General features: G+C 41.3%; 1 protein-coding gene across 4 annotated transcripts in view; it reads left to right on the top strand.

Annotated features, from left to right (window-relative positions):
* The window catches only part of APP (amyloid beta precursor protein), a 413,913-nt gene that overhangs the window by 382,474 nt on the left and 10,649 nt on the right, over nucleotides 1–20,790 (top strand). For 2 of the 4 annotated variants that reach the window (XM_082247697.1, XM_082247699.1), the window contains 3 exons: nucleotides 2,677–2,898; nucleotides 4,959–5,012; nucleotides 20,514–20,596. In XM_082247697.1, the coding sequence (XP_082103823.1) occupies nucleotides 2,677–2,898; nucleotides 4,959–5,012; nucleotides 20,514–20,596 (359 nt within the window). The remainder of the gene's footprint in view (nucleotides 1–2,676; nucleotides 2,899–4,958; nucleotides 5,013–20,513; nucleotides 20,597–20,790) is intronic. The other 2 variants (XM_082247698.1, XM_082247700.1) reach the window with 1 other exon arrangement.

The raw sequence follows: 20,790 nt of genomic DNA, 5'->3' as shown, positions 1-20,790 counted from the left end.
CTAGAAGATCATTCCTTGCTCTTGGTTATTGGTGCTTGCTTAATCATTAGATGCAAGTTCACAAATCAAGTCCTTGTGTAGACGGGATAAAAAAAAAAAAAAAGCTCTTTCACAAGGTTGACCCTTTTCAGGGATATGTTTTAGGTAAAACCTGTCATAGGAGAAATGCAGAAGGCACCATTGTGGATCCCCTTTTAAAAATGCTAATTCCTAACTTTAATAATATTGAGTCATTGGGGTCTATTCACTAAAGGATTCCGCATGCAATATGATCCATATTTTGAAAAATATTGCATGAGATAAGAGTCAATTCATCAAAGTAAAATATTGGATGTGAGGTCAATACCGCACCTTTGTTAAAAATGTGAGGTAAATACGGAAAAAAAAGATAAATCTTTAAAATTGATTAACAAAAGAACACACACACACACACACACGTGTTATTTAACAGCAAAAAAAAAAAAAAAAGATAAATATTGCATGAGATAATAAGAGTTAATTCATCAAAGTAAAATATCGAATGTGAGGTCAATACCGCACATTTGTAAAAAATGTGAGGTAAATATTGCAAAAAAAAAAAGATAAATCATTAAAATCAATTCACTAAAGAACACACACATTCATTATTTATCACCTGCCAGTAAGGCAATCAGTATTTTAGCAATGTAATGTTCAAAATAACAATGAGGGGAACTCTGCAATGGCCAGTAAGTTCAAGCTATACAATGTATCAGTGTGGAAATATTTGGCTCTGAGATCAGGAGTGCATAATAAAGATAAAGTGCAACAATCGCTAAAGGATCAAATATGCGATATGGTCACATGACCCATTTTACTAAAAAATATTGCATGAGATAATGAGTCAATTTATCAAAATTAAATATTGAATGTGAGGTAAATACAGCACATGTGTTAAAAATGCGAGGTAAATGCTGCAAAAAAGAATAAATCCTTAAAATCAGGTCATTAAAGAACACACATTTGTTATTTAGAACCTGGCAGTAGGCAGTTGGTAGTTTGGCAATGTACAAGATAACAATGAGGGGAACTCTGCACTAGCCAGTAAATTAAAACTATACAATGTATTAGTGTGGAAATGTTCTGCCCTGAGCTCAGGAATGGAAATAAATTGCAACAGTTAACCAGAGGGAGATCGTTCTGTGAATGAACGCATTCAGGGTGCACATTATTTTATATTTTCAAAGAGACTTTACTACCACTTTAAGGGAAACCGGTCCCCCTCATCTGTTCCTATGGTCCACTCCTACTATTCCTTTGCTGCAAAAGACATGGTGGGAGTGGGAGGAGTATTACTAGGCTATCCTTGCAGCTTTTCTCCTCCTGAAGGCTGCATCATAACCCAGTGTACCTGAATACTTCACCGTGTCCTTAAAGTGTTTGTTACCCTAAAAAAAAAAACAAAAAAAAGAGATCCTGTATCCTTATAGCAGAATAGCCAGCACAGTGCTTGTGTTTTCTAACCTGCCCCTCTGGAAAGTGTAAAAAATCTGGCTGATCATGCTACTTCCTGTGCCCCCCTCTGTGTGCTGACCACGATAATCATGGCTAATGAGCCCTGACTACCTTGGTCTGCCTGCATGCCTCTGTCATCCGCAGCTCTACTCTCCCTCCCTCCCCTCTCTGCCTGTCAGGTCCGTGTGTCTGTGTCTCTGTCTCAGACTCAGAACTGTTTGTAAGAAACGATGCCTCTAAATACCTTTTTCTGAAGTGTCTTTAGGCCGGTCACGTGACTCCCGGTCACTCTGCTATTACTATCCAGGGCTAGAGCAGGAGAAGCAGAGCGGCCAGCTCGGTGGTCATGTGACTCCCGGGTGATGTCAGAGGGAGAGCTCAGCTCCTCCTGCTGTAGCCCTTAAATGTAATAGCAGCGCGGCCGGGAGTCACATGACCAGCCTAACGACACTTCACGAAAAGGTATTTAGAGGCATCGTTTCTTACAAACACTTACAGTGCAGGATGGGAGCTTGAAAGAGAGGGGCTGGCAGCAGGGCAATGGTTTAGGGTTACAAACCCTTTAATGAACTTCAGGAAAGGGATTTTATAATAATCAAAAATCTCAGTATTATCCGATTTTAAAATCAAAACATGATAATCATACCATCCACGGGTTTTGTTATGCCACTTGTTTTCTAAAGCCGTCAATGCAGACCTTCTCTTGTGAAAATTCAGGATATGACCAGAAATAGAAAGCAGAAAAAGGAAGAGAGGTAGCCCAGTTAAAGTTAACAGAAGGTTTAAGTTTACATTAATTAAAGCTTAAGATTATGATTATGAAGTATACAGAGGATCTACTGATGTTTCATAAGTGTTCCTATTCTACACAGACGTGGGTAGAATGTATACTGTCGTCATATGACACATGACTAGCATACCTGCATCTCCCCAACTATGGAAAGTTTTTTCACGTCCGCTTTTCCAATGCTGCAGTAACAAGTTGGGAAAAGGCTCTTTTTTCATACCATATCCTAACACAATTATAGTTTTTAGAAGTTTCTCCTCCTTTGTTTGGGTTGTCAATGTAGATTATGCTTTTTATCTGCTTAGGGTGTTGTGTATTGTAATACTGTTCTAATTGGTATAAGACCAAGCTCAATTGCAATATATATAGGTACTAAAGAATGCACTAAAAAAAGTTATGTTTCCTGTAAATTCCAGATGAATTATTCCAAAAGGAGCAGAATTATTCCGATGATGTTTTGTCCAACATGGTCAGTGAACCCAGGATCAGCTATGGCAATGATGCCCTCATGCCCTCTCTCACTGAGACCAAGACCACAGTAGAGCTTCTTCCAGTGGACGGCGAGTTCAATGTTGATGATTTGCAGCCATGGCATCCATTTGGTGTAGACTCTGTGCCTGCAAATACTGAAAATGAAGGTAATCTATGGCTACATGGGGTTGTTTTAGGCTTTTGTTGTAGATGTGCATGTTTGTCAGAGATCGCTGCACGTAATGAAATTCCTAATATTGTTATGCTGCAAATGTCCTGCATGGTTATAACTATAGAAACATTCTTCTGAAAATTACATTTAAGTGCCCATTCTTACCTTAGACTGATTGTGTAGACCCTGTTCATGATTCTTTTCAAGGAGGTTCAACAGAAAAAAAGATAGCCAAGAGCCCTGGGAAATCTGAGCCCTTATTCGAAAACAACCATTGTGAGGCAGGCAGAATGTTACGTTTACACTGTGGTTCATTGTTTTATATATCCAGCTGGCAATTAATGAGCATTCTATCCCAGTGTAGATGATTTCTCATAAGGACTCAGATTTAACACAGCTTTGTAGCACTTTCTTAGTTAACCTTTTTAAACAATAGATATATAGCCATACCATGGACATACAAAGCTTCATTACCGGCAAATTTGACTGAACACTATATGTTAACATTTGTAGAAATTGTAAAAAATATAGCATAGGTACCTGTACAGTGTTCATGGTGATCTCTCCGAGCATTCATGTCCATTTGTGCCACACTTTGTTGAGCTGAATTCAATTGTCATTTCATGAAACCCATTAAACTCTCTTGAAAGTCGTAGGAGTATCCTCTTACGAACTAATCTTAAATACCAATTCTGAATAATCACCCTCTTGCCGACTTAAAAGGAGCCCGTATGGGTGCAAATATGGGACCTTTCATTGTTGTCCAGTTTTTAAAGCTTAAGATTCCAGGGCTGTCACTCTAGCTTTGTCCCTAACTAGAAAATCGTTCACCTAAAATAAGCATGCCAGTTGGGTGGATTCATTTTAATGGCTATAGTTTTGTTTCATGACCGTGATCCACTAGTTTGTGAAGCCAAAATCAGGATAGCAGCCCTGGAGCTTGCAGCTTAAAAACAATGAATTAAAGTTCCTTTTTTTTTTTTTTTCAATGACAGAGTGACTGTAAAGTAAACTTAATAGGTCCTTCAAGGTGTAAAATACAGGCAAGAACCTAGTATCTAAAGACTTGTTTCTTTGTTTTTGAGGAGGACCTTAGATTCCCAGCTTAATGTAGCATACAGAGCCTCATCCATTGTCCAAGTTTGCGCAGAACCCATCAAAACTGGTGCCTAGCACTAAATTCACCATTTTACAATCCAAAGCTAGAGCCTTTACTGACCATCAAGCTTTCAGCATTCGACTGTTATAAGGTAAAGGCAGGGCTTAGCACCAGTGGGGTCTTCGGCACTAACTTGGGCAAAATTTGTTGTCCTGTGTTTTGGTATGGATAAGGATACAAGGCCCCCCCTCAAGATACTTGGGAAATAAAGATGCCTTGGTACTGGCCTATATTTTTATTTGTTTAGTTTACACATTGTGCAGGACCTGACATGGCAATTTTAACAGTGATATAGAAACATTCTCATGTACACCTACCTTAAAGCTACCCATACACAGTCAGATGATAACCCTTTAGGTGCTCATAAAAAATAGGGCATTATTTACCTTTAAATCTGTGCTGAGAATGAGGATGACTACCAACATGTTCAACTATCCACAATGAGTAACCAAATTTGAAGTTTAGCCCCCTCGTTTTCCCTGTTCAGTAAACATATTTCAAATGTTTTAGCATGTGCCTTTCAACAAAGGCAATTACCAAGCAAGATCTTTTAGATGGGCTGATCAATCACTGCCCAATTGTGCCCAGATTTAATGGATGTACATATGAATGGTCATCCGTTTTTACTGTATATGGGAATCTTATCTCTACTTTTTTTGGTCCACATATTGCAGTCATGTTGTTGTAGGGTGTAGGTACAAAGCCTCAGTACCAGCCTGTGCACTTCTTCCTTCTGTCCTGTCTGTCTGGCAAATTTAACCCAAGTGACATGTAAACTTCTGTCCTGTTATTTTTTGTCTGTCACTCCGATCCTCTGAGCCAATAATGTATTGCTATTTTTGTTTATTTGCTTGTTCTTTTTTTTTATTTTTTATTATTTTGCTGCACGTGCCCAGTTGAACCAGTTGATGCTCGCCCTGCTGCAGATAGAGGACTCACCACACGGCCAGGTATATAACTTGCTTTGCATTTCACTGTCACTCCTTGGCATGATTTAAAGTTGCATGAATTATTTTGACTCTGCCAAATTTGGGCTAGTCTCTTGTGCCTTTTGTGTAAGTTTTCCTAAATCCCTACTTGTTGCATGGTTTATAAAAAATATTTTATCATCTTACATGCATTGGAAAACCATATTCTCATCCATTTGACTGTAAATGCATTCTTAGGCCCTTTGCAAATGGGCCTGGGAAGGACAGGTGCAGCATCCAGTGTCAAAGTTAATGACCAGCTGTGCCTGACCGGGGCTGAATGCTGTACCAATGTTTAGGTCCTTGTGCGTTTAGGGACAATGGTCCAGAATACAGGTCTTCTGCATTCTGGACCTTAATGCCTAAACACACAGGGCCCTTAATGTGGGTACCACTTTCTACAGTGTTCAGCCCCATCCAGCAGTAGCCTGTCTAGTCTTTGAAAGGCTTCCTGCAATGGGGTTGAACACTGCACCTGTCCCTCCTAGATGCACTGCTCCTAGATGGTGCTGTGTGCAAGGGGCCTTAGTCTCTGTTATTTGTATACCTTTTATGGCATATTATTCATAGTACCTCTACACACCTAGGTTTTTATATAGATCACATGTCATTCTTCCAAGATTTGTCTATAAAATTGTGGGTTGTTCCCATTCCTGTACATCTTGTTTATACAAAGAGTTATTCTCAACACCACTCAGAAAGTTATGCTTATACTTGTGTCTTTTCTGAACATTTTAGCTTTCAGTGTTCTGTATTCGTCTTATCCCTATCATTGCAAGTCATTGTGGGGTTTTGCTGTTCTAGGTCATTCAACCTTCTCTTTCCAGCCCAAGTTCCACAGGGATTCTTAGCTTCCGCCTTCCTATTCATCCTCTGCAAGATTTTACTGCTTTTCTGTCCCACCTTCAGATAGTATAACTCCTTTCCATCCTCAAACGTCTGAACAAGATTGCTATGCCATCTCCACTAGATTCTTACATTTGGAAAAAAAAAGTCAAGTTCATCACTTTGCACCCCAGCTTCTGGCAAACTTGACTAAGGAAGGGTTACCTCACTAAGCCTTCTCTTGGAATCCTGGGAATGTCTGGGAGCCCAAATATTCAGAAAAGCCACTCCTCCAAAGTGTTGGGATGACTTCTCAACATGATTAGGACTCCTTACCATTCCCAGGATCTTGAGAGAAAGCCCAGGGGTGTTCCCATTTCCTACAAGAACCAGGGGAAAGTTGGATGTGAGATTACCTTTTGTTCTAACGCTTTAGGGTTTCTTTCACAGCAATTTTTAAAAAGCTTTTTGGCCCTTCTTCTCCTATGGATCATAGGAGTGCAGTTCGTTCTGCACTCCTGTAACCTGTTTACAGTCAACAACGGGTTAAAGCCTGCTGCCAGCTGACATCACTTAGCCGGTCCAGGCTCTGGAAAGATCCTGACTGTAAAGATCCACTCAGATGGCTGCACCGACAGCTGGCTCAGCCTCTCAGCAAGCCGATGGGAAACAGAGCCAGCCGGTCCTGACCCTTCCACAGCCCAGTGTTCCAGTGAGCCCTGGAGGGGTGGAGCAGAGAGCCAGTGACTGTCAGTCACCAGTTCTCTACTCAGTGAAGACTAAGACCTAAGTGATCAGTGGCCTTTTTATCGCTCTGTTCTCAGTCTTAGAAGCAGCCGGATACAGATGCAGCATTGGATCGATGCTGCATCCTCCTCGGTGTGTAATTTTTTTTTTTTTAAAAGAACCCCATGCTTTTAATTTGGAGGGGGTGTGAGGGGATTACTACACAGCAGAGCCCCTGTTAGGTTTTTTACTGCTATCCAGGTCTCCAGAGAGAGTTTCCCTAACCTTTTCTTTCTGTAAGTAACCTTTTACTTGACAGGGGTGAACAACATTTTCAACAGGTAAACTGACAACAATAATAAGCTGACAGAGGTTCTAGCATTTCCCTGCTTGATCTACAGTAAAACATTTTTACTTCTGTCTGATTTGCTTTTGGAGAGTTTCCTTCACTTTCTGCCTGGGGAAAAGGTTGTTACCAGGACAGTTAGTAAGGGGAAATCTCTCTAACAGAGCTGTGGACAGCAGTAAAATCTGACAGGAGTTCTAATCCTTCACTCTATTCAAAACTAAAAAAGAAAGTTTTTAGGTATAGATACAATTTAATCCACCTTTTTCATTTACCTTTCTCCTTCTAACAGGTGTCATTCCTATCTTCCACCTATATTTGTATTTTTTTTTCTCTCTCTCTCCATTCTGATTTATCCTCTGCATACACCATTTTTTCCTCCTCCTCCTCCTGTTGGTCTCTTTCTGTCCCAACTCTACTAAATCCTACTCTCCCACCGCCACAATGATAGTTTCTCACTGTAACATCTTCACATGGCTTCTCTGCTCTGTACACAACCAGCTTTATAGAATTGATACCCTGACACCCTTACGTGTTTTTTTTTTTTTGTAACTTTTATTTAGCCAAAAATTGCATTTTATATGACAAAAACAATGGTGATGCAAAATACAAATATGTAGAAATGCTGATAATAAGAACAACAGAGCCATACAAGCAGCTCAATTGGGCAGATCATGTATAAGATAATACATTTTTCAAGTTTGAAAATTATTAACCTAACTGATAGAGCTTAGTGAATGACATCTTTAAGAATCCCAACATTTATAAAGGAGCCCAAATTTAGTAATGCAACCTTATGAGGTATAACAAGTAAAAAATACCACTGTCAAAGGAGAACCTAAGAGATCTAATCAGATACATTATAGCAGTAAAAGGTGGACTGTAGAAATTCCTAGACTGAATGGTGTAGTGTATACAAGGGGAACAGTGGAAGGGGAGGGAGGAGGGACAGGAAGCAGATGGAAGTCAAGATAGTCAAAAGAGAAATAGTGGCGTAGAGCCAAAATAAAGGAGACTAATAGAAAAGGCCTCAAAGCAGGACTAAGGACAGGGTAACGAGTTCTCTCACCCAGGGCCTCAGAACAAACCCCAGGGGATCAGCCAGACTGTGAAACCTCCTGCAAGTAAGCATCAGTGAAGACATAATATTGCAATGGCCACCAAGTTTCACAAAAAGACCCCTCCCGGTTGTATAGGGTAGCGGTAAGGTCTTCCATGTTCCTGAGTTCATTAAACCTAGAAAACCAAAGAGACATTGAGGGCGAACGCTCAGGTCTCCAACATAAAGGAATGCATTGAGGGCCGCATTTAGTAGCTGAATGGTAAGGGAGGACTTGTATTTTTTAATGGGGCACCGTGTGAGGTGCAGTAAGCATGCCGCAGGGTAGTCTGATACGTCCACATTTGTCAAGTGTTTGATAGTACTAGCTACCTTTTGCCAAAAAGGTCCAAATTTCGGGCACTCCCAGAAAATGTGTCTTGGCCATCATTGCATCGCCAGCATGTATCCGGAATCTGCAGGAAGAGACGTTGAAGGGTTGTGGGCACACTATACCAAATGGTCAGGATCTTGCAGCCGGTCTCTTGGACCTTAGTGGCTATAGACGTTTCTGGGCAAAGTGAATAATTTTCTCCCTTTTGAGAGTCCATAAACTGCTAAGCAAGATGGGAATTCCCATTGCCAAATAAAAGAGGGGGTAAAATCTGCAGCCGGTCGAATCAGGGCAGCATAAATAGTAGAGCAACTCCGGCGAAGAAAATGCCAAAGCTGCAGGCCACTCAGGAAGTCCAAGAGGGGGGTCTACGACAGATGCATGTGTGGAGGCTGATATTTTGCCATCTGGCCCCAGGAAATCCCAAAGATAAAGGTGGCCGCACGACACCAGTCAGAGAAACTGTGGGTTCTAGAGGCCGGGCTCAAATTTTGGATTACCCAAAATAGGGACCATGGGGGAAGGTAATGGGGAGATCGAGGAGCAATGAAAGGCTTCTCTAGCTACTAGTAAGGTGCTACCCAAGGAAGGATGATCGCTGAGGGGTTTAGGCAGCAGAGAGGCACTCCACAGCCAGCTCCTTGCCGTGCCTCCTGAGTCTTCTATTTCCATGGCCACCCAGTGTTTGGCCTCAGCATGGCAGTGTCAAACAACTAGCCCGGGGAGGTAAGCTGCTCTATAATAAGCCTGCACTTCTGGAAGACCCACCCCTCTCCGAATTTAAGGGAGATGGAGAAGCTGAAGTTGAAGGTGCAGTCTACGATGGGACCATATAAATTCACAAAATAGGGCATTTATGCGTTTTAAGAAAGAGGTCGGAAAGCGAATAGGGAGAGCCTGTATCAGATAGAGAATTCTGGGCAGTAACGTCATCTTGAGTGCACTACAATGGCCAAACAAGGGCAAGGTGAGCAGCATGGAGTAGATCTGTCCGCAGTCAAAGAAGCAAGGGTTCAAAATTGGCCACATAGAGGGCAATATGGTCCGAGGTTATATCAACTCCCAAATGGCGAATGGCATTCGACCCCCACCCAAAGGGGAAAGAGGGGCGAAGACTATCAACCATAGATCGAGCTAGCAAAATAGAGAGGGCAGAGGACTTAGACAGGGTAATTTGAAAAAAGGAAAGGTAGCCATATGTACGCAATGGTTTGAGCAATTTTGGCAAAGACACCAATGGGTTAGTGAGGAAAAAGATCAAATCCTCTGCAAATGCGGCCACTTTATGGTCTCCAGAAGCCTTACGGTAACCTGTAATTCCGGGATCAGCCCATATTGTGCATAAAAAAGGCTCTAGGGAGAGTATAAAGATTAAGGGTGACAGAGAGCAGCCCTGGCATGTGCCATTTATCGTAAAAAAAATTTCAGAACTTGTTTCATTGACCTTGATAGCAGCTGAGGGGCAAGATTAAAGAGAAGATCCAGCTTAACATGGACGACCCTAATTCGATGTGTTCCAGAGTAGCAAGCATGAACTGCCAGTTGACCCTATCAAAGGCCTTCTCTGCGTCTGTAGGTAGTGAGAGAAGGGGATGCCGAATAGTTCTTGCAGCATGTATCAGGTTAACCATCCGGATGGTGTTATCTCGGGGCTCACGGAGGGGTACAAATCCCTCCTGTTCTCAGTGAATTAGATGGGGGATGTGAGGGAGAAGCCTATTTGCCAACATTTTGGCAAACCGCTTTAAGTCTGCATTAATAAGAGCTATGGGGCGGTAGCTTCCATCTTTGGGGACCAGAGAAGTATATGCCCTCAGGGCATCCAAAGGCATAGGCTTGCCCTCTGTGAGAGAGTTAAATGCGGATAGGAAATGAGGAGACAGGACCTGATAAAAAGCCTTGTAGTAAGCTGGAGTAAGTCCATGTGGACCAAGAGAGAGGGCATGCCTGATGAGGCTATATAGGACTGGATTAGAATATAAATAAATCCGCGCTAAGGATGTCAGAGGATAAATTAAATGCGTGCACAGGTAAGCTGCAGCCTCACTTAAAATATAGCCAAAAGGCTATATAAATATGTATGTAAATATGAAGTGGTGGCGCTGCTTATAAAGTGCAAATAGGTATATATAAATATATAAAATGAAAAGAATATAAAATGTAGAAACATGTGATTGAGGAATAAAAATATAAATATAAATGGTGGATATGTAAATAGTGCCACAATATAGTGAAAATCCAACATAAAATGGTATTGGGAATGAGTTAATATGGAATATATGAAAAAATATAAAAAATTAAATGAAGTAAAATATAAATAACCACCAGAGTGCGTAATATAAAGTGCAAAGTACTACAAGGATATATATATTGTAGTACTTTGCACTTTATATTACGCACTCTGGTGGTTATTTATATTTTACTTCATTTAATTTTTTATATTTTTTCATATATTCCATATTAACTCATTCCCAATACCATTTTATGTTGGATTTTCACTATATTGTGGCACTATTTACATATCCACCATTTATATTTATATTTTTATTCCTCAATCACATGTTTCTACATTTTATATTCTTTTCATTTTATATATTTATATATACCTATTTGCACTTTATAAGCAGCGCCACCACTTCATATTTACATACATATAGGACTGGATTGCTGACATTGTAGTTGGAGGTGGGTCTGCTGTGGAGGAGTGGCTAAGATTATAAAGGCCACAGTAAAATGTGATGAATTCTGATGCCTTTGAGGAGGAGGAAGTCAGTTTCTGCCCAGCGGGGGTCAGAATGTGAGTGATGTAGGTTCCGTCTCGAGGCCCCCCTTAGAGCCCGGTTTGTTCAAGAATTCATACATGACTCGATGTGACCATGCTAAATTCTGTTTCGTTTTATGGAAGAGAAGAGACCGAAATTCCTCCCTTACCTTAAGAAGGTCCTGATAGGTAGACCGTGCGAGGCTCGCTTTGAGGGAGCATTCCAAGCTACGCAACTTTGACAAGAGTTCGTCAGAACATCTGATTTGTTCCCTCTTAAAGCGTGACCCTATTCTGATTTAGACACCCCTAGCAACCGAGTTATGAGCCTCCCAAACTACCAAGGGGTTGTCCAGCGAGTTCTGATTGATGGAGAAATACTCCTTCAGAGCAGACTGTAACTCTGCGCTCAAGTCTGCTGATTGCAGGAGTGCTTCATTCAGCCTCCAAGATGGGGGGGTTATGAGTACTCAGTCCCAATTGGAGTATCGTATGGATCGGGGCTTGATCGGAGAACCAGGTATTTATTCACAGACGTGACTCTGGATAGGTCTTTTTGTGTAACCATGAGGTAGTCTAGACGTAAATAAGTATGGTGGATTGGAGAGAAATGACAATAGTCTTGCTCTTGAGGGTTCAGTAATCTCCAGAGACCTACCAAGTGCAGAAGTTGCAAATTCATTTTCAGTCACTTCAAACGCGACATAGTTATTACTCATAAAGAGCAACTCAACAACATATACTACACTGTTAATTGCAGTTTCTAAGTGCCAGTATTCAATGTGCACAGGGGAAGGGCTCTGTAGTAAAGCCCCGTACACACGCACAGATTGTTGGCCGACCGATCGGCCGTCTTTTGTGCAGTGTTGTTGTGTTGGTTGAAATGTGCTCTAGACTTGCACTGGACTTTTGTTGGCCAACAAAAACCAACTTCAGAAGTGATGTCATGTGATGGTTGACTTTCCGTGTGTTTTTTCTTCTCTGAGCATGCCCAGTCTTGCTCATCTGATTTTTGTCTGCCTAAATCTGTACTGACTGAGGAACAATCGGCCGTTTTGTTGTTGGCCAACAAAAATTTTATAGCCTGCACACCAGATTTTTTTCGGCTGAAAATTCGCAGTTGGTTGTCGGAAGCATCATACTAACAAGCCTACAATCGGCCGATCGGACATTGGCCGACAATTTACGGCCAACAATCGGTACGTGTGTACGGGGCTTAACTCTTACTTATCCAGCTGACACTGGCTCTATGTAGATTGTCTGCAGCACAGAAGACACATAAGCAGTGATTGACACCATTGAAGCCCAGGGGGCTTGTCAAAGGCCATCTGAGATAGTCATTGGGTTTTATGGGAGACTTCTGGACATCAGTAGGCAGAAATTGTGCCTGTGGGAGTGCTTTTAGAAAATCCAGGGCACGCATTGGGTTGGAGAAAAAAATAATTTGAAGAGCAGCTCAGTTTCCCACCTAGCACCTGAGGCAGGAGCAGATAGAAAAGAAACCAATGGGGCTGGATTTCTGCTTTAACACAACACCACTCTATTCACTTTATCTATATGAGGCACTGAACCCCTGATGAATTCATGTGAACTTGGTTTTATACTGTACTTTCAACATCAGTGGGCCCAAATGTTTATAAAATACCAATCGAGTCACTAAAATGTGTTTTGTTGTAGAACCTTTATAGCAATCTGAATGTGGAAATTAAAATAAAAATCACATGGCGTATGCCCATTGTTTTGTTAAAATTGTGCTTTGCTGATGTAGTCTGCCATCCATCTGTGAAGAGTACAGAGGCTTACAGTCCCTTTTTATGATGGTTTGTTTGTCCAAAAAGCAATTTGGAATCTCTTTGACTGTCCATTTATGTGAAAGTAGCATTGTCCCAGGCCACATGCAGTGATCTAGTCCTGTTCATTCAGCATTGAAAGCTTGTGATGTGCCTTCAATGTCATCTTTAGACAGCCTGACTCATTTGAAAACAAAAATTCTATAATTTTATTGTATCTTTATTGCAGATTGTTTACCGTAGTGCCGTCTTTTCTGTTGCACCTCATTAAAATGTATAAAATTTGTTCTGTTAGAGACCTCGTTCACATTTAATTATTTTGTATGTTTGCCTAAAGGAGCAGTGCCATGTTTCATTCTTCGATAGTGAAGACTGGCAGGCAAGCAGGGAGTGAAGTAAGAGATGTAACAGACTAAAAAGCAAGCAGGTGGAAATTGAATAATCATTTGCAAATGTGAGATTGGACTCGTAGACCATCCAATCTTCCTGACACTTTTAAGGCTCGTTCCTATTAGTGCTGTCCTCTGTGCAGCCTCTCCTGCCCGCATGTCAAATTTTAACATGCGATTGTGTCCATGCCAGCCCTGCGTGTGCATCCATTTTTTGGGCAGCTTCAAGGTGGAAGCTCATGCATCTGTCAGCGGCTCTGCATGGAGGACGACATTAATTTGTCATCTGAATGAGCCCTTATTGTTAAAGCTTGCCATACACTGTAAGTTTTTTGGGAAACTAATAAAGAAAAAGTGAGCGCTGTAAAAAAAATTAGCAGCTAGGACATTAGCAGCTAGGTGAATACACAATCTCCAGAGAACAATATAAAAACAAAGGCGTGCAGTGCTTCACTGTGATTAATAAATCAAAAATCCTGTTGTATACAATAAAGTTCCAATAAATAAAAGAATCCATGATGTGACGGAGAGAAGTCTTCTATATAGTCAGAAGTAACTCCTATAGTAAGGATGATGTGCCAAACCACACCCCACAAAAGAACAAAAATCGAGCATCAAACTTCACTCAATGTGCTATGAAAATATCTTCCACACATGTGCACCTCCACCAATCTAAACACTCACCAGATAGCAGGTAATGCTATGCCTTGAACTGTTGCTATGAAGTGGATTTGCGTTCTACTCCGGTAAGATGCTGGGAGGGGCCTACAAGCTGATGTCATTGCCACCGCATTCTCTCAGTTTTTTCTGGTCAGCTTTGTTTTGTTTTATTGTTCTTATGCTAAAGTATATATGTTGGTTTTAATTCTAATAAATACGACACTATATGAGCACCATTTGGTCTCCCGCTGGTGAACTTCTTTTGTACAGTGCTTGGTCCCACTGGAGTCCTTCATACAGTTATCTTACCCAAGCAGGACGCTAAACCGCTTTGAAGGAACCTGCTATCTGGTGAGTGTTTAGATTGGTGGCGATGCACAAGTGTGGAAGATCTTTTCGTAGCACATTGGGTGAAGTACATTTATTTGATGCTGGATTTTTGCTGTTTTCTGGTGAATGGGTTTTAATTATTGAGACTTTAGGCTGCATTCACATGTCAGCGTTTGGATCGCGGGCAGAACCGCCGCGGTTCCGCCCACGATCCGGAGATTATTGCAAATCGCGGGACGCCTAGCGTTGCCCGTTGATTTGCAATAGCCCCCCAAACGCCGAGCGATGTTGCCGCGATTTCCGCCTGTCGAATCGCGGCAACATCGCGCAAACAAAATCGCGGGACGCAATACGCTCCAAAGAAGCTCTTGTACTTCTTTGGAGCGTATTGCGTCCCGCGATTTTGTTTGCGCGATGTTGCCGCGATTCGGCAGGCGGAAATCGCGGCAACATCGCTCGGCGTTTGGGGGGCTATTGCAAATCAACGGGCAACGCTAGGCGTCCCGCGATTTGCAATAATCTCCGGATCGCGGGCGGAACCGCGGCGGTTCTGCCCGCGATCCAAATGCTGACATGTGAATGCAGCCTTATTGTACACAACAGGATTTTTGATTTATTTATCAAAGGGAAGCACTGCACACCATTTGTTTTTATTCTGTAAGTTTGTTTGTTTAGCCCTGCAGGCTGAAAAAGAGAAGTCTATTTATTTAACCTCCCACGTTACATACATAGTAGGTGAGGTTGAATAAAGACAATAGTCCATCCAGTTCAATCTGTGTAGATGTGTGTATGGCCGTAATCATCTCACATACCCCTGAATGTTCTGATCCTTGAGATGTACGTCTAAGAGTCTTTTGAAAGCCACCATACTTCCCGCAGAAACCACCTCTTGTGGTAGAGAATTCCACAATTTTGTAGCTCTAACAGTAAAGAACCCCCCACGTTGCCTGAGGTTAAAACGCTTCTCCTCTAATCGCATTGTATGCCCTCGAGTCCTCATGCAATCCCTTCGACTGAATAGCTTTTTTTCTATGCCGAGATCACCATTAAGATATTTATAAATTGCTATCATGTCCCCTCTCAGGCGTCTCTTCTCCAGGGAGAATAAATCAAGCGATTGCAGACGCTCTTCATAATTAAGGTCCTCCAATCCCCTAATTAGTTTAGTTGAACAGCATGAATGGAGGCATTTCCTCTCTTAGTTACAGTATTTGATTCTGACAGCCAGGACCTACAGCTGTCAGAATACCCAAACAGTGACTGCATCTGATTTGTCATCAAAAATCAAACTGTATCTAAAGCCACATTTTTTTTTTATCAATAGTGTTGATGCTTTAGAACCCTTCTCAGGTATTTGTTGCTTTTTGTGCCCCTGTTAGGAAGATTACCCTCTCTATTTGCATTGCATTTGGATTTTTATATTGTGTCTGCAGGACCCAATGGAACACAAGTGGTAAAATTATCCTGACAGGAGTTTTAACAATTTGCTACACTGTGCAGGATAGTGAAGAATAAGTGCTAGCTTTATATATACTACTTTAATGGAAAACAGTTTAAAACTTTTAGTATTTTCAGATCTTTTTCCTGGAATTGGGAAAGTATGTCCCTTTTATTTACCAAATTTCTACATTCTACGGGCTCATTCAGAATTAGGTTGACCTTGACGCCCTTACTTTCAACTCAGAATCTGGAAGATTCATATGTAATTTGTATCATTATTTAAACCTACCCTGCTGTTCGTAAACTTGTATACAAAGAGGCATCCTGGAATTTGATAAAGGGTGCCATAGACCTCCTTTAGAACAGCCTTTTTCCACCGGGGTACTATTTGGGGTTCTTCAGGAGTGCTTTGGCTAAATGCCTAAAAGTTTCCCAAAAATGTTGTACAAACCAGGGTGTGGATCAAGTCTGCTTTTTTCTAACACACACACAAGTCACAGCTTTTCAGGTAGGAAAGGCAAATGGAAGAGGAGTTGGGGGGCAGGGAAACGTCAGAGGTGCCATTGGGCCCCAGCCCCCTGGAAAGTCCAAGGTAGCAATTCCTGTTATAATTTGTTCGTATCTAAGGGCCCAAACCAGACGTTCTCCTAATAGAAAGGTTGCATATAGAGTAAAACCCATTTTATGTCATAATAACATAAATTGTGGTTTTGTTGGGTTCTTGACAAACTCCAGCCTAAACAGAAGCCAGTAAAGCTGTCCATTCAAGTGAACAAAAAAACACGACACTATTCCAGTACAGAGGACACTAGCATAGCAGGGTATGCCAGATTCATGGTTCATTTCTTCCTGTCAATGGAGGGACACAAAACTGACTTGTTTTGACAACCAATGTTCTGACTCCCAAAGAGAAACACATCAGATTTGCAGCATAGCTGTTTTTTGTTACAACCAATGTGCTTAGCAGTGCAGTGCAGATCATCCCTGGATTTACGTAATCATTGAATTTCTTTTTAACGCCAAAACTTGTGTTGAATGCATAGTAGAAATCCTCACTTTTTTTTATTTTTATAATAGCCAAGTCAAAAAAAAAAAAAACCACACACACACACTTAGGTCCATATATATTTGGACAAAGGCACAATTTTCATACTTTTGGCTCTGTATGACACCAGAATAAAATGAAAGTGAAACAATACAAATTAATTTGAAGTGCAGACTTTCAGCTTTAATTCAAGAGGTTGAACATAAATATCCAGTACAAATTTAAGGAACTGCAATGATTTTTTTTTACACCCCCCCCCCCCCACACACATTTTCAGGGGCTCAAATGTATTTGGACAAATTATTATAATCATAAATAAAATGTTAATTTTTAATATTTTGTTGAGAATCCTCAACTGCCAATGACTGCCTGAAGTCTGGAAACCATGGACATTACCAAAGACTGGGTTTCCTCCTTTCTCTAACTGCAGCTGTCTTCAGTTCTTTGTTTGTGGGTCTTTCTGCCTTTAGTTTTGCCTTCAGCAAGTGAAATGCATGCTCAATTGGGTTGAGATCAGGTGATTGATTTGGACATTTCCGAATATTCCACTTCTTTCCCTTTAAAAGCTCCTGGGTTGCTTTTGCAGTGTGTTTTGGATCATTGTCCATCTGTACTGTGAAGTGCCGTCCAATCAACTTTGCTGCATTTGGCTGAATCTGGGCTGGCAGTATATCTCTAAACACTGCAGAATTCACCCGGCTGCTTCTGTCTTCTGTCACATCATCAATAAACATCAATGACCCAGTGCCACTGGAAGCCATGCATGCCCATGCCATCACACCTCGGATCACATTGTGTGCTTTGGATCATGAGCTGTTCCAAGCCTTCTACACAGTTTTTCTTCCTGTCAATCTGGTACAGAATATTCTTAGTTTCATCTGTCCAAAAAATGCTTTTCCAGAACTGGCCAGGCTTTTTTTAGATGTTTTTTATGGCAAAGTTTAATTTGGCTTTTCTATTCTTCAGGCTTATAAATCGTTTTGCACCTTGCATTGAACCCTCTTTTTGAAGTCTTCTCTTGATTGTAGACTTTGACAATGATACGCCCACCTTCTGGAGAGTGTCCACTTGTCTGGATGTTGTGAATGGGTTTTTCTTTACCATAGAGAGGATCCTGGGATCATCCACCACTGTTGTCTTCTGTGGACATCCAGGCATTTTTATGTTTCTGAGCTCCCCAGTGCATTCTTCTTTCCTCAGAATGTACCAAACTGTTGATTTGGCTACTCCTAATGTTTGCTGCTATCTCTCTGATGGATTTGTTTAATTTTTGAAGCCTTACAATGGCCTGTTTCACTTGTATGGACACAGGTTTCATTTACACTGTGCGTTTACCTGCCTTTAGGCACTTTCAGTTTGGCTGCTTTTAGGAAACAGGATTCTGTGTGTCCTAGATCTGATTAGAATTTCATTTTAAAGGGTCTAAACTGATATCATTTTGCCTAAACATGACTAAAACTGCTTTGAAGCAAGAACATCTAAGTGCCTGTTCATGCCACAAAAAACATCTGTTTCGCATGTGTTCCTTCATGCATGATTTTAACGCATTTTTGATGCATTCCGGTGCATTTTTTATGCGTTTTTGGATGCATTCCACATGCTTTTTTTTTTTCATCTTTTTTTCTTTTGTTTTTTTTTTTCACTATCCTGGGACCCAGTGTGTTTTTTGATGCATTTTTGTAGTTTTTTTTTTTTAACCACATTCCAGTACAGTTATGTGCAAAAAAAGCAGCATGTTGTACTTTGTTTTTCTGGAACTGAGAAGCACTGGAACGCACTGCACTGGTGTGAATTATGCCATTTGGAACCTACTTTCTATTTGTTTTTCATGCAAACAAAAGCACTGCCCTTCATCTGGTGTGAACAGGCCCTTAATACAGGAAAAAGTGATCCGAAAAGCATACAAGTTTATACTTCCCACGTGGCTTTTCCTGTGTTTAGAAAAGCTAAATGCAGGAGTTGAAGTGCGCATGAAGTCCTGAGTGTTTTAGCTGGTCAGGTGTCATCATGTCATCTTCCCCTTCAATGGTGATGTGTGGTTCCCTACTCCTGAACATTGTGACGCTCACATAATAAAGTGCAAGTGCTGTTTTGTCAAGAAATATTGCATCAGGTCAACAGGTGCATGGTCACTTAGACTCACAGGAAGTGGGTTGGATGATGCTGGATGTCATTCATCTGGAAAGGGGATAAGCTTATGATCTCAGACTCTGCAGGGACAACACGGGAGAGAAGGTGAGTATTGCAGCCATAGCTGCTTTTTTTTATTTGACACCAATAAAGGTACTGAACTTGGAAAAGAAAAGTATGGCCAAAGCTTTCTTGGCTGTACTTCTCTTCTTGGCAGGGCATTTTTTCTCAGAGGATAGGTGCAGGAACTCCCCCCCCCCCCCATCTGAGTCACCGATTGTCCCGCCCCCTACCCACCTCAGATCACTGTCCCTTGGTTCCACCTCCCGGTTCTGCCCCTTTTAGAGAATACAGGACCAAGTACCATTTTGTGGTGCTAAGTAATTATTTTGAAATTTGTTAATGATAACAAAGGCAGTAAAATAGACCCCTGCTGCCAGCAAAAATAGACCCCCGGCTAAAACAGATCTCCCAGCAGCCAGCATCAATAGACCCTCCAGCAGTCAGCATCAGTAGACCTCTCCCTCAACAGTAGATTCCTCCCAGCAACATAGGACCTCCCAGCAGCAATAGATCTGGGTCATAGAATTACACTTACTTTTGCTCTTCTGTAACCCAGAGCTACTGCCCGCTATCAACTGATGTTGCAGAGCTGCTCCAGGGTCTGAAAGGATCCCGAACATATTGCCAGGATCCACCCAGCTGCCTGATTGACAGCTGGCTCTGGCTCTCAGTGCATGACAGAGAGCCGAAACCAGCTGCCTTCGCCCCCTTTCCTGCCTGGCACTCCATTGAGCACTGGAGGAGCAGAGTGTAGAGCGGTGACCAAAAACAGAGCAAATCACAATCATGTGATCGCTCAGTTCTTGGGCTTAAAGCCAATGTGGGACAGCTGCAGCATCATCATACCAATACTGCAGCATAGAGGTGAGTATAAAGGTGTTTTTTTTTTTATGTACTCCAAACTTTTCCTGTAATTTTAAAGGTGGTGTTAGGCTTTAAGTAACTATGACATTTCCATATCATTTTTTTGTGTTCTCCTTTAGAACCAGTCATTGGAGTGCTAATCTCGGTTTCATGCTTGGATTGTACCTTTGCTCATGAGATTCCTCCCTTATCAGATGACTCAGTAAGCAGGGTTGCCTAGTATTTAAGGAGGATATGACCATCTTGTACAAATGTATAAATGGGCCATGTAGTAAACTCTGTAGAAAATTGTTAACCTTAGGACCCCCACAGATGACGTGAGGGCATTCTGAGACTAAAGAATAAGAGGTTTAACTACAATATACCCCAAGGGAACCTGTGAAAATGGGAAATTGCCTTCACTATAACTGGTTCTAGCTGCTACTTAGCTATGCAAGAAATAGGAATATATCAGAAAGGTGGTCCAGGAATTTTTCTAGTTGTCTTTGTGGACCCCCATTGAATTATGCTTTGTGGTGTTTTTTGTGGTCTTCCTTTGAATCCATTACAGGTTAAGTATTTAAAAAAAAAAAATGTTCAGCCTAATTAACAATGTAACTATATGATCAATTATGGGTCTGTAAGCTGTTACAGAAAATTACTTCTGCAAGTTAATGGGGAATTTTGGTTTATTTTTTTTAGGATCGGGGCTTACCAATATTAAAACAGAAGAGATCTCAGAAGTAAAAATGGACGCTGGATATGAAGTGCATCACCAGAAACTGGTAAGCCTCCTATTATGGTCACTTTATAGACAGTATTACTGGCGTGCTGTGTAAGGTCTCTATAGGGCCTGCTGTCACAGTTATATACTCAAGCTGACTTTCTGATCCTGGCCTCACTATTTAGTAAAGTCGCTGACCTGGAACAAGCATGTGGCCAGATGCTGAAAGTATCCGACTCCACCTAGTTATATTTT

This window comes from Pelophylax lessonae (genome assembly GCF_965119305.1).
Source record: "Pelophylax lessonae genome assembly, chromosome: 2".
Classification (NCBI taxonomy): Eukaryota; Metazoa; Chordata; class Amphibia; order Anura; family Ranidae; genus Pelophylax; species Pelophylax lessonae.
The sequence above is the reverse complement of the archived record's forward strand: the minus strand, read 5'-3'. Positions and strand labels throughout refer to the sequence as shown.